Genomic DNA, 14,409 nt, shown 5'->3' with positions numbered 1-14,409 from the left:
GCATAGCAATGCATCAGGCAGTATAGGATGTGTACTAGCGCCACACCATGGCGCTTCAACTGAGAAGGGATTCAATGAATGCTTGACTGAATAAGTGAATGAACTAATATTTATGGACCTCCAGTTCTCTCAATGACATTATCAGGGTAGATAACAAAGTCTTCATCAAATATTTTAAAGAAACATTAGCAGTTCAACACAGCAAATATAATCTGGAAAGGTAGCATAGAAAGGGACAGAGTAACTGTGACAACTTAAAATTCCATGTCTTAAATATTTATTCCAATCCATATAAAGAAAGGATGCCTTGTTGAAGACTTACAAAATACCTTTAGTTGTGTTAATAAACAGGCTCACAGAAATGTCACCAAAACATTTTGTGGGTTTTTTGAAGTATCAACACTAAGCCTGGTAAAAAGCTTGTATGTTGGCAAAGTAGATTGGGGAGGAGGGTGGTATGTTGATTGAACCTAGGGTCCTCTGCTACTAAACTATATCCCCAGATCTTATCTATCTATTAATTTATTTATTTTGGGTACCAGGGATTGAACCCAGGGCACTTAACCAGTGAGCCACATCCTCAGCCTTTTTAAAAAATATTTTACTTAGAGACAGGGTCTCACTGAATTTCTAAGTGCCTTGCTAATCTCCTAAGACTGGCTTTGAACTCACAATCCTCCTGCCTCAGCCTCCCAAGTTGCTGGGATTATAGGCATTTGCTATTATGTGATGGAAGAACTGCCAGAAGAGCTCAGGCCTAGCCTTATTTGAACCACTCACTATTTGATGCCTAACTTTAGATAAATCCCTAGTTTTCCCACATACAAAGGATGAAAATAGAACTAGATTTTTTTCTGATACTTACAGATGTTTCATACATTGTTAGGACCATCATCATCACATCACTTTTATTTGAATGTCATTTTAAAATTTCTTAGATTTTCAAAAGACTAAAATGACACTCAGTGATTATATGAGCAAGAGCTCTTTTGTCCAGTGCAATTCTGAGGTTCAGGAAGGCTCCCAAAATAATGTGGCATGTATTTTATCTCCAGGAAGTTGTTTTCTATTCCCTCCCAAAAGAAAAAGAATATGATTTGTTAGTATTTGAGTAGTTCTTACAGTGGTGTACTGAAAACTAGCTCATGATAGTTTTGAGGAGCTCATTGTGAAATGTTCTGGAATTTCATGGGAGGGAGTGTGATAGCTTGACATTATCCATGACCATTAAGAGCATCTCTTAAGGAATATGTTTAAAAAAAAACAGTTTCAAATTCTAACTAAATGTAACACCATGAAGAACACTCCCAGGAAGATTAACCAATCAGCCCTTCTAGATTTTTTTCAAAGGATTTTCTGCATATTCCCTTGTATATAAACTTCATAATAGTTTTAAGAAAAATTAGTGTTCAAATTTTGATTGGCCTTTGTCCTCTTAGGAGAATTACTATCCGTCTTTTAAAATTGCTCCCCATTCTAAAATTCTGTCTTTGTTTAGAGAATAATTGTATATAATCCATTACTTGACAAACTACTTTACATACAGTGAATTACCATGTATGCTGTTCCAATATTTAAATAAATTGAGTATTTTTAAAGTGTTTAAATATTCACTTGCAAGGGGAATAGTCCTAATTAGTTTTGTATGCTCTATGTTCTATGGTGTAGGAAAATGTGAAAGTTTGATTTCAGTATCAGAAAATAAATCCAGGCATGGTGATGCTCACCAGTAATCCCAGCAACCTGGGAGCCTGAGTCAGAACTGCAACTTTGAGGCCAGAGAGCCTCAGCAGCTTAGTGAAGCCCTAAGCAACTTGGTGAGTCCTTAGCTCAAAAATAAATAAACTCAAACTCTTTGTGTTCTCAATCTCAGAGAAGTAAATGGAATTGGTGTGGTTTTTCCCTTGCGAAACTCATGTTTAAGTTTAATGCTCATTGTGAGGTATTTAGAGAGAGGGCCAACAGGAGTGATTAAGATTAGATAAGGTCATTGAGGTGGAACTCCATAGTAATAGTGGCTTTATAAGAGAAGGAGAAAAACCTGTTTCTCACCTTGATACCTGTGCTACCTTCAGACTTGGCCAGAAGGAAGGTCATCCAGATGCAGCCACTCTAACTTGCAACAGAACCAAGAGCCAAAGTAAGCCTCTTTATAACTTGCCCAGTCTGTCGGACTATTGTTAGCAACCGAAAGGGGACTAAGGAATATCACAGAAAAAGAAAACCAAAATTTATACCCATGTGTGTTTTTAACCCATCTGAAACTTAGTTTATTTTTTTTAAAATGTTGCCCTTTTTGCAATCATTTAAATTTGTAAACAAATAACCTAACTCCATCATTACTGTTAAGCAGGAAAATAGCTACAAAATAGAACCTCCAAAGATTTTTTTTTGTCTTATACAATAATTAACTTTTGTCAGCTTGAAAAAATCTACATGAATCTGGCAGGTAGAATATGGGAAAGCTTTTTCAATATTTCTACAAAAAACAAAATGAACAAGTCTCATTTTTTTCTTTATAATGCTTATCCATATAAAAGTAGTAAGTAATCAAAAAAGCACTGTGTCAAATGGTTATGAAATTATAGAATATCAAGATTAAGCATTACAAAAGTGGAGTTTAGGACACTGAAGTCAAAGAAATCATTAACTTTACTAAAATGACAGTTTAAATTTTCTGAATGAGATTCATAGACAAATGGAACTCAATGACAGATTATCTTTCATCCTAAAATGGGAAAGTGTATAATTTTCCTGCCTTTCCTAGAGAGTTAACCACCACTAACCCTTTCAAATCCAGTGGTCTTACTTAGAAAAAAAATTACTGCCAAAGACAGCATTCTGTCGATGAGTTTAAATTAGTGTTTGAAAATGACTATTATGTTTAAAATTCTGCATTGAAATAAAATTTTATCATAAGTCACCTTCATTTCTTCATAGGAATTATTATATTCATAAAAAATTTGCAAGCCCCATCTATTATAATTTTGCTCTTGATACTTTAAAGATATCCAAAATAATGGAGAATAACATTGAGTGCTTAAAATATTTTTATCCCTAGAAAATCATACAGGACAACTTGCATTGTATAGAGTCTCTAAGTTTTATTTGTGTAACTTGTCATAAATTTACACATGAATGTAGATGTAAATATCTTTTCATTGGTCTGTATACAAACTGGTTTTATAGTTGTCAAAAGAACTTTTAAAAAAAATTTGGAAAGCTAATCAACCTAGTGTTTATAGAATTTATCTAAGCTTGCTTTTGTTCTTCTCAATTTGGGGAAGGGAGTAGTGGCCACAAAGTCTATTATGTCAAAAGAGTACAAATTTCCATGCTTCTAAAACCTACTCTTTATTAGGGGTTGTTGATGATTAAGAGTATTATTCTAGCCCAAATGTATTGAACAGAATTCTTGTGCAAGCCATATATGGAATTGAAAATTTTCCAGTATTCACAAGTAAAAAGAAATTGAATTAATTTAATGATATATTTTATTTAGCCCAATATATCAAAAGTAGTAGTATTTTAATATGTAATGCATATTTTTAAAATTGAGATTTTTAAATTACTTTTCATACTAAATCTTTGAAATCCATTTTTTACACTTAAAGTAATTTTTCACTTGGATTAGCAACATTGCAAGGGCTCAAAAGCTACATGTGACTTGGTGACTGTATTGGATGATGAATACTAGCCCCTCTCAACATTTGGGAAGAAATAGACCAAGCAAAAATTTCAGTTTCAATTTTATCTATTTAGAAATACACATGCTTAAAATTTATTTTACAAAGAATCAAGAGCAGTTTTCCTTTCGGTGTAATTCTTCAGCTGCTCATTCTTTTTCTTGTAGGTAGTATGACCATTTTTGTTACATATTTATTAGCAATAGCAAAAGTTTAAGAACAACCAAAGTGTCCATCAATAAAGAATATGTTTCTGGGCACAGTAGCGCATGCCTGCAATTCCAGCAGCTCAGGAGGTTGAGGCAATAGAATCTTGAGTTCAAAGCCAGCCTCAGCAGAAGTGAGGCACTAATCAACACAGTAAGACCCTGTCTCTTCATAAAAAATAGAAAATAGGGCTTGGGCTGGGGCTCAGTGCCCAGTGCCCCTGAGTTCAATCCCAGGTAATCAAAACAGTATGTATTTAAATAAGTAATATGTTAAGTTATGGGACAGCAAAATATATATATATATAAATATAATGTCATGTAGATGTTAAATGAATGAGCTGTTACCTGTATTTTCAAGTGGAAGTATCCCAAATCATCTAAGGAAATTAAGGTATCTGTAGAACACTAGGAATAAAGTACATTAAAATAATAGGAATAAGCTTGAAAAGAAATTTGGAAGACTTGTTTGAATAAAACTGTTGCCCCATTAAGCCCCATTAAAGTTCTTTTTCAGAATATTTCTATCTATTCAGTTTATTTTTCTACCCAAAGTTTAGAATTGGCTTTTTTCATTCCTCAAAATATTCTGGTAATATTTTTGAGAGTAATAATATTTTTATTGAGAGTACATTGAGTTATTTGACACCTATCCAATAATATATTATAGTTTCCCATTATTTTGTTTTTGTGTTTGTATGTTCCTCAGTATTATTTTAAAATTTTTATGCAAATAGAGCTTTCATGTTTCTCTTACTCCTAGTGGGTTTTGAATTTTTTTCTATTATATAACTGCAGAATATTATTCTAATAAAGCTTCCAACAGGTAGCTACTTTTCTTTATCTAGGCTGTAATATTTTATTCAGCTACCTCACTGAATTCTCCTCACCTGTGAATTTTGGCTGACCAGTATATAATCTTAATATCTTAAAAAAATGATGACCTTAGTGTTGCTTTCTAATGTTTCTTATTTCTTCTTGCTTCACTTGTCTTATTTGATAAGCAATGACTATTTTAGTAGAGGTATTTTTTTTAGCCTAGATGGAAAATAATCTCCCACCCTATTTACATTCTTAAAATAAATGTAATGAGAAAGACTCTGGGAAAAATAATGACTGCATCATAAATGGGGAAACATTCACCTTATACATGGGTTAATTTTTGAGTACCCATTTACCCCTCTGCATGCCCTGTTATTTGGACTTTAAATTTTTCATCAGTCTCAAATGTGTATACTCACTCTTCATTGGGTACAAAAATGAACAAATTGGAAACTCTTCAGGAATCCATTGAGTGAGAGTAGACACAGTACCACTGAGTGTTGTGTCTAGTAATCGACCATCTGCAAGATGCAGAAAGAGCATAGACATGGGAGTGGTTGACTCTCAGAGAGTCGAAGAAGGAATCCTAGGCAGAAGTGATATCTGAGACAGTTATCATGTGAACCATTGGCAGATATGATTAAGAAGGCATCTAGACAGAACAAAAAAAGCATAGAGATGTGGTGATGTTTTCCATGTTTGGGTTTTTTAAAGCTGTTACTGATGAAGTATGAAATGGGAGAGGAATTGGGGGGAAAGACAGAAACCTGCCCATGAAAAACTATTTATTTATGTATGAATTCTCTATAGAAGTGGGCAGCCAGTCCTTATAGAAAACAACAAAGTCATCTAGAAAGGGCATGTTTTTTTTTGTTTTGGTGCTGTGGATTGTATCCAGGTCCTCTTTCATGGTAAAAACATTGTCTACCACTGAGCTACATTCCTATCTTGAAAGGGCATTTTATGAACTACTCGTTTCATGCCCATCCTACCCCCCAGGGTACTGCTAATGCTGAAGGGGAAGTCGGCCTTACCTCTCCGGTGTGTTTGAGTGGAAGAGTTGAAAATCACAAGGTGCCAGTAAGGATGAGAAGGAGGGCATGACATCAGAATTGTAGTTTAGAACATTCCCTTTGACAGCAAATTGACAGGCTTGTGGAGAAGAGTAGGGTGGACTAAGGGAGAAACCATTTTAAAAACTACTGTTATGATCGTGAGCCAAGATGATGTAGATAGGAGCTATGAAGTGGCAGTGAAGATGATGCAAGGAAAATACAGGAACTAGAAACGATAGAACTTAGCAAGTGATTGGATAAGTGAAGTACTAGAGAATAGAAAGATTATCTTTCTCTATTCTTAGTGTTTGGACCAAAAGTAATTACCTGGGCCTCGTTGATTACAATGACCCACACCTGTGATTCCAGCTATACAGGGGGCTGAGGCAGGAAGATTGTAAGTTCAAGGCCAGCCCAGGCAACTTGTGAGACCCTGTCTCAAAAGATAAGAAGGGCTGGGATTGTAGCTCCATAGTAAAGCACCTCTGGGCTCAGTCCCAGGGTTGGGGATAGGCACAATTAATTGGGGAGGAAGCTGATACTAAAATCTAATAAAATATGAGTTCTGTTAGCTGATGACTTTTCTTATCCTTGTTCTCCATGACTATAAATATTTGAGAGTTGCTGAGTAGCTATTCATTCTCACTACAAAAGACCAGAAATGGGTACCGGTATTACAGTTTGCTATATCTAGGGATTCTTATATAATGTATACAGTTATTCTATTTGCTGTGTTACGAGTTAGACATATTAATGTGTTTTAATTTTTTGTTTTCATGCTGTTTAGAATTCATTCAAAGGGCAGCCTTGTGGATGGCCCCGAAGCAAGCCTGATGGAACAGGATAGAATCAACCATGCTGACGGCAACAGACTAAGTCCATTCCTGATTCCATCACCTTCTCCCATCTGCCAGACAGACCCTCTGGCCATAAAGCTCCAGAATGGAAGCCCACTAACTGAGAAACCTCCTCCAGAGGTAAATGGAGACACCACGTGGCAGTCTTTCAACACTTATGGAATACCCCACATGAAGGGTAGTCAGAATACTTGCCGAAGTCCAGACTTAATGCAGGAAGACAGAGGGTATTCCAATCACTTGCAAAATGGAGGAATAAAACGCACAGTTAGTGAACCATCTCTCTCTGGGCTCCATCATAACAAGAAGTTAAAAGCAGACCAAAAAGCTAAGGGAGAAAAAAATGACTTCGGGGAAAGCCAAGAAAGAAATCCAGGTGAAAGCAGCAGTCAACCAAACGTCTCCGATTCGAGAGGTAGGAGAGAATCTGAAAACTCCACAACCCAAGAAAATGCAGTTCAAGATTTCACCAGTTTTTCCGCTCATAACTGCAATGGGTCTGAAAATCCAGAGCTTCAGGTTCTAAATGAGCAGAAGGAAAAAGATGCTAACAACTACCATGACAAGAACATTGAGTTACTTCTTAAAAACAAGGCAGTGCTAATGCCTAATGGTGCTACAGTTTCTGCCTCTTCCATGGAAAACACACACGGTGAACTCCTGGAAAAAACACTGTCTCCATATTATCCAGATTGTGTTTCCATTGCGGTGCAGAAAACCACATCTCACATAAATGCCATTAATAGTCAGGCTACTAATGAGTTGTCCTGTGAAATCACTCACCCATCACATACCTCAGGGCAGATCAATTCCCCACAGACCTCGAGTTCCGAGCTGCCTCCAGAGCCAGCTGCTGTGGTGACTGAGGCCTGTGATGCTGATAATGCCAGTAAACAGATTGCAGTGCTAGGTACCTGTCCCTTCCAGAAACCAGAACAACTACAACAACAACAAAAGTCAGCTTTTGAGATATGCCCATCTTCTGCAGAAAACGGTAACATCCAAGGAAACACGAAGCTAGTGTCTGGTGAAGAATTCTGTTCAGGTCCCAGCAGCAACATGCAAGCTCCCAGTGGCAGCTCTGAACAGTATTTAAAGCAAAATGAAATGAATGGTGCTTACTTCAAGCAAAGCTCAGTGTTCACTAAGGATTCCTTCTCTGCCACTACCACACCACCACCATCTCAGTTGCTTCTTTCTCCCCTTCCTCCTCTCTCTCCTGCTCTTCCTCACCTTCCTTCAGAAGGAAAGAGCACTCTGCACAATGGAGTTTTGGAAGAACACCATCACTACCCCAACCAAAGTAACGCAACTCTTTTGGGGGAAGTGAAAGTGGAGGGTCAACCTGAGGTACCAACATCACAGAATCCTAATCCATCTATACATGTATCCACCCCCTCCCTAATCCTTCCAGAAGAGCCTCAGAATAATTGTGTTAGTAAGAATGGCCTACTGATGCCGGGTGCCCCGATGTGTCCTGAGAAAAGAAGACCACCATCGGAACATCTCAAGCATCATCCACCAGTTCTTGGTAGCAGTGGAGATTCGCAGGATCACTGCCAGCAGTTGATGGGACACAAAGAACAAGAGATGCTGAAGGATCGAGACAAGAAACAAACACAAGATCTTGCGCTCCCAGCACAGCACTACCTGAAACCAGGATGGATCGAATTGAAGTCCCCTCATTTCCACCAAGCAGAATCCCATCCAAAATGTCATGAGGCATCACTGCGGTCCATTCTTCAGTTTCAGTCCAAACCTAATCAAATGACCTCCAAACAATACACTGGAAATTCCAACACACCTGCAGGGCTTGAGAGGCAAGCTTACATTCAGAAAACAATGAGGCCAGAGCAGAAGTCACAAATGTACCAAGTTGAGATGAATCAAGGGCAGCCTCAAGGTATGGTGGACCAACATCTCCAGTTCCAAAAAAATTCACACCAGGTGCATGTCTCCAAGACAGACCCTTTAACTGAAGCTCATGTGCAGGCACCTTGTGCCCCTAGATATAATCTTCAACAAAGAACAGATCCCCAAACTGAGAAACTCATGTCCCCATTGTTAAAACAGCCCTTGAATCAACAGGCTTCAGAGACTGAGCCATTTTCAAACTCACACCTTTTGCAATATAAGCCTCATAAACAGGCAGCACAAACACAACCATCCCAGAATTCACAGTTTCCTCCAAACCAGCAGCAGCAAAAGTTACAAATGAAGAATAAAGAACAAATGCCTCAGACTTTGCCTCATCCCCAAGGTCACAGTGATCAGCAAAGAGAAGGATCATTTTTTTGCCAGATTAAAATGGAAGAATGCTATAGTGGTGAAAATCAGTATTCAAAATCAAGTGAGTTCCAAACTCAGAATGCTCAAATGGGATTGGAGCAAGTACAGAATACAAGTAATAGAAATTCATCTTATGGCCAGATCTTAAAATCGGGTGCAAGCAAAGTGCAAATTTCCTGTTCAAACAATACGCACCCAGTTCCAGAGAATAAAGAACAAACTATATGTTCTGAACTCTTTACAGTGAACAAGACCCAAAACTTGCATCACATGCAGTATTTTCCAAATAATGTGACCCCAAAGCAAAATATTCTTCACAGGTGCTTTCAAGAACAAGAGCAGAAGTCTCAACAGGCTTCAGTTCTACAGGGATTTAAAAACAGAAACCAAGATATATCTGGACAACAAGCTGTACAAGTTCAGCAAAGGTACTTGATGCAAAACCAGGCAAAGACTTTCCCAGTGCCTGACCAGGGAGGAAGTCACATTCAGACCCCTCCCCAGAAGGACGTTCAAAAGCACGCTGCACTAAGGTGGCACCTCTTACACAAGCAAGAACAGCAGCAAGCGCAGCAAACCCAACCTGAGTCTTGCCATAATCAGGTGCACAGGCCAATTAAGATTGAACCTGGATCCAAGCCCCATGCCTGTATGCGTCCTGTGTCAGCACAGCAAGAAAACAAAACGTGGAAAAAAATAACTAAGCAAGAGATTTCATCTCCAAGCTGTGACAGTGTGCAGCAGAAGAGCATCATTGAGACCATGGAGCAGCATCTAAAGCAGTTTCATGTCAAATCATTATTTGACCATAAGGCTTTTAGTCTCAAATCACAGAAACAAGTAAAAGTTGAAATGTCAGGGTCCGTCACAGTTTTAACTAGACAAACCACTGCTGCCGATCTTGATAACCACACCCCAGGTTTAGAGCAGCCTACAACTTCAGAAAAGACACCAACCAAAAGAACAGGTGGTTCTCTTCTCGGTACTTTTATAGAGTCACCTTCCAAATTACTAGATACTCCTGTAAAAAATTTATTGGATACACCTGTCAAGACGCAATATGATTTCCCATCATGCAGATGTGTAGGTAAGTGCCAGAAATGTCCTGAAGCACATGGTATTTATCCAGAATTAGCAAATGATCTTCAGATATGGGATTTTCTTTCTTTTTTTAAGTCCTTGAATCTGGGAGCAATTCATAAAGCTCATAAAAATCTGAAGCTTACATTTTTTTTGTCTTTAAATTACAGATGCTTCTGCTATGCAAGAGAAAACTTCATTTACATGCACTGTTTCCCGCCCCCCCCCAAAAAAAGCTTTTTTTTTTAATAATGAGCACATTTGTTTTCCCTTCTATTCAGACCCTTTAAAATAAAAATGTATCTGTTTTAGGTTGATCCACCTATATGAATAATTATCTCCTGGGGAGACTAGTTAAAATCATTAATGTGAGAAAATAACTGCCACAATCAAATGAATTTAGAAACCTTTTGTTTTTGAAAATTCAAGACTGAGTATATAGTAGTTTTTATGTAGTATAATTATATAGTATATAGACTACTAGTACTACTGGGTAGTTTTTCCAAAATTATGATTGGATATCTGGATAATGAGGCAATTATCTTTAGTGTTGATGAGTCGGTGAATTTATAATGCCAAACTCTGAGCACTAGTGAAAATACCCCTTTTCCATTAAAACACTTGAATCATTGTGATTTATACTAATTTTGATTCCGTTTTCTCTTTAACCTTTATTTATTTATTTTTCTTTTTTTCTTTTGTTTTTCTTTTTTCCAATGCTGGGAAAACCCAGGGCCTTGCACGTACTAGGCAAGTACTCGACCAATGAGCTACATCCCCAGCCCTAACCTTTCATGTTTTTTATTAAAATGGTAATTTCATTTTTTGAAACAGACACCTTCTATTAAAATACAGAATGTTTATAGGTCTGTGAGAATAAGAAAACATTTTAACGGATGGATACATATACATACGTGGGCAGAGAAAATCTTAATAGCTAGTAATCAAACATATAGCAGAAGACATTTGAAAAAGCAAATGTATGTGAATTAGTGTGGCTAATGGCCCACCCACCCATGTTATCGCTCTTACTGGGAGCTGCCCCATACTTTGTAGGTTGATGGAGAAAGGCTCCATCCTGTCCTTCTTTGTGTGTGGTTATTAAGTTTTCTCACTGGGCTAAATGCTACATGTGTCATAGATAATACTAGGTAAGTTGTGATCATTTCACTCCCTTATCACCATGATCCTGGCTTCTCACTCTTCCATCTTTGGCTCGCTACCACCCCTTCCACCTGACTCTAATGTACACAGATATGGGTTGGGTTGAACATTCTTATTGTCAAAACAGTAATTAAATGTGGGGAAACGAGCAGAAAAAGGGGTTCTTGACAATAAAATGAATATATTCTGGGGGTGGGCCAGAGCAGCAAATTTTATTTATAATCTTTTAATATCCAAATGGCAGGTAGCTTCTAGTTTAGCTTTAAAAATTTTTTTCAGTTTAAGAAATTTCAGTTGTAGTTGGTATTACATATAATATAGTCTAATTTCTTTATTGTTTTGTTTCACTTATTTGGTTTAAAATAATTTCTTATACCATATCTAAAATGTAATTTGATAATTTTTCCATTAGCCATCATGTACATATACTTGATTATTTGGCACATTTTCTAATAGATAGTACATCATTTGATTAATTTTAAAGAAAAAAATTTTTAAAGTCACTTAGGGCCCTTATTGTGCATCTGGGGGATAATCTTTGTGGATGTAGCCTTTATATTTAGTATAATTGAGGTCTAAAATAATAATCTTCTATTATCTCAACAGAGCAAATTATTGAAAAAGATGAAGGTCCTTTTTATACCCATCTAGGAGCAGGTCCTAATGTGGCAGCTATTAGAGAAATCATGGAAGAAAGGTAATTAACGCAAAGGCACAGGGCAGATTAACGTTTATCCTTTTGTATATGTCAGAATTTTTTCAGCCTTCACACACAAAGCAGTAAACAATTGCAAATCGAGTAATTATTAGTAGGCTTAGCTGTTCCAGGGTTGCCAACACTACACACTGTGCTATTCACCAGAGAGTCACAATATTTGACAGGACTAATAGTCTGTTAGCTGGCACAGGCTGCCCACTTTGAGATGAATGCCAGAAAACCCAGGCAGGAACAAGAACCAGCCAGCCAGCCTGCCAGGCACAAGGTTACTGGCACAGGCTGCAAAGAGGGACCCCACTCCAGCTTTCCCACTTGATGATAAAGCATCAGAGAGTAAAGAGGGAAAGTAGTGAAAAAAGAATCATTGCAATACATTTACCTTGTGTTGTAAGCAGATAGTTATCTCTAAGGAAGTTTTCTCTTATGAACAGAGAACCAGTATGACAAGTTGAATAGAGAGACGATTCCATTTGTAGCTGCGTTGTTTTGTTTGTTCTTTTGTTGTTCATTTTTACTGTGAATCACTTGTATGCAAGTATTTTTCTGTACCTACAGCTAACTCCTGCTTGTAAGACATTTCCTATAGGTATCTTCAGCTCTGAGCTGTTATCCCACTTGAGTGTCTTGTTATTAGAGGTAGACAGTGTTATCTAGAAAATATAGATACATTTAGGCAACAAGGACAAATTCAGTATCATTCTTGATACATTTTCAAATATTCATTTCTAAATAATGTGTAGTAATTCACCAAGTAATCACCAGTGGCCTGGCAGAAATAGTGAATTAATCTACATGTTTTAAAAAAAAATTGCAAGCAGTATACATGCTTTGGTCATAAAGGGAAATAGTCTTGTTTCTAGAACCATCTTGTATTTTCATAAATGGCTGGATTGTTTGTTAGAGCAGGTTAAATCTATTATGATTTCCTCAAGTTTTAAAATAGCTCAATTGGAAAAGAACAAAATCAAATAGTATATGTTTTAGAAGACTGAATTTAGCCAACTAACATTCTGTGCTTTGTGAAATTATGTATAAAAATAAGTTTCCCATTATTTTCATCTAACATGTAAATTACAAAATGCTTCATTACATGTTTTATTATATTATATTTTGATATGGAAGAAAAACAAGACTTAAAGCTGATATCTAGTTTGCTTGGCTTAGACCTATTTTAAAATTTTAAATTTTAAACCATTCATTTCTCAGGATATGGACATAGAATAAAATCACACTCAATTGTTTCAAATATTTTGGTTGCCGCTTAAGTCATTTGCTAATTATGTGTGTGTGTGTTTCTGTGGGTTTCTTTAAGGTATGGACAGAAGGGTAGAGCTATTAGGATTGAAAGAGTCATCTATACTGGTAAAGAAGGCAAAAGTTCTCAGGGATGTCCTATTGCCAAATGGGTAAGTATGACTTTGCATTGCCTTTGATCTTTAATCTTGGGCATTTGGATTAGTTAATCTAACCCTGAGAACTGGGGTGCACAGATTAAAAAGGTCATGCCAGTTGACAGGAACATCGCTTTTTTTTTTTCCTTTTTAAACATTGACTGTATTTTATGAAGTGCATTACTTAAGGAGAAGGCAGATTAATTATAAAATCATGAGCAAACCATATCAATTGGAAGAATTCAGTGGTGAGGTGGAGGTCTTTGCTGTTGCTTACATAAAGAAGTATTGCCTCCTTGGAATGTGATAAATGACAAATTAAAAAATGATTCTTAGTCTTTTTTTTTTTCCCAGACAGGGCCTTAGCCTCCCAAACTGCTGGGATTAAAAGCATGGGCCACCACCGTGCCTGTCTGGTTCTTAGTTTTTAAAATACCCTAGTGTCATTTATGAAAACCTTGAACTAAGACCCTGCATATCTTTTTGTAGCTCTGAGTTTAACTCAGATGGCACTTAGTTTCTTGCCTCCTTTCCCCCGTCCCAAACTGGGAATAGTCTGCTAAACATTAAGGACTATTTTTGCTTCTCTCCCTTTTCTGACATCAGTAACCCCCACTGTATAGATGTGTTGCCATAATTTTGATTGAGACATTTAAAAAGATACATAAACCAATGCTCTTATCTCACTGTTTTGGGCTTTTTTTTTTTTTTTTTTTTGTGGTGGGGTGGTGCAATGGTGAACCTCACAGGTGATTCGCAGAAGCTGCCTCGAGGAGAAGCTCCTATGTTTGGTGCGTGAGCGAGCTGGCCACACCTGTGAGGCTGCAGTGATTGTGATTCTCATCCTGGTGTGGGAAGCAATCCCACTGTCTCTGGCTGACACACTCTACGTGGAGCTAACCAGCACGCTGAGGAAATATGGCACGCTCACTAATCGTCGTTGTGCCCTGAATGAGGAGTAAGTGAAACTTCAGACTTCTTCCCCTCTCTGAGGCCACTGGTAGAAAAGCCTAACTTTGGGCTTAGTGGAAGAGAGTTGAACTTGCATTTTTAAAGTGGGGACTAAAATGCATATGTCATAATCAGGGAATTAAACTATTATTTGCTAACATGAATAATTTGAGATTATTTCATTAACATT

The 14,409-nt window shown here is 37.2% G+C and overlaps 1 protein-coding gene across 1 annotated transcript in view; it reads left to right on the top strand.

The window, feature by feature from the left end:
• The window catches only part of TET2 (tet methylcytosine dioxygenase 2), a 127,688-nt gene that overhangs the window by 82,064 nt on the left and 31,215 nt on the right, over positions 1 to 14,409 (top strand). Inside the window, exons 3-6 of the mRNA XM_081304460.1 lie at positions 6,557 to 10,002; positions 11,766 to 11,856; positions 13,190 to 13,283; positions 14,018 to 14,226. Of these exons, the coding sequence (XP_081160586.1) occupies positions 6,603 to 10,002; positions 11,766 to 11,856; positions 13,190 to 13,283; positions 14,018 to 14,226 (3,794 nt within the window). The 5' untranslated portion in view covers positions 6,557 to 6,602. The remainder of the gene's footprint in view (positions 1 to 6,556; positions 10,003 to 11,765; positions 11,857 to 13,189; positions 13,284 to 14,017; positions 14,227 to 14,409) is intronic.

The sequence above is a fragment of the Spermophilus citellus genome (genome assembly GCF_964194105.1).
Source record: "Spermophilus citellus genome assembly, chromosome: 8".
NCBI classification, from domain to species: domain Eukaryota; kingdom Metazoa; phylum Chordata; class Mammalia; order Rodentia; family Sciuridae; genus Spermophilus; species Spermophilus citellus.
This window is presented reverse-complemented; position numbering and strand designations above follow the sequence as displayed.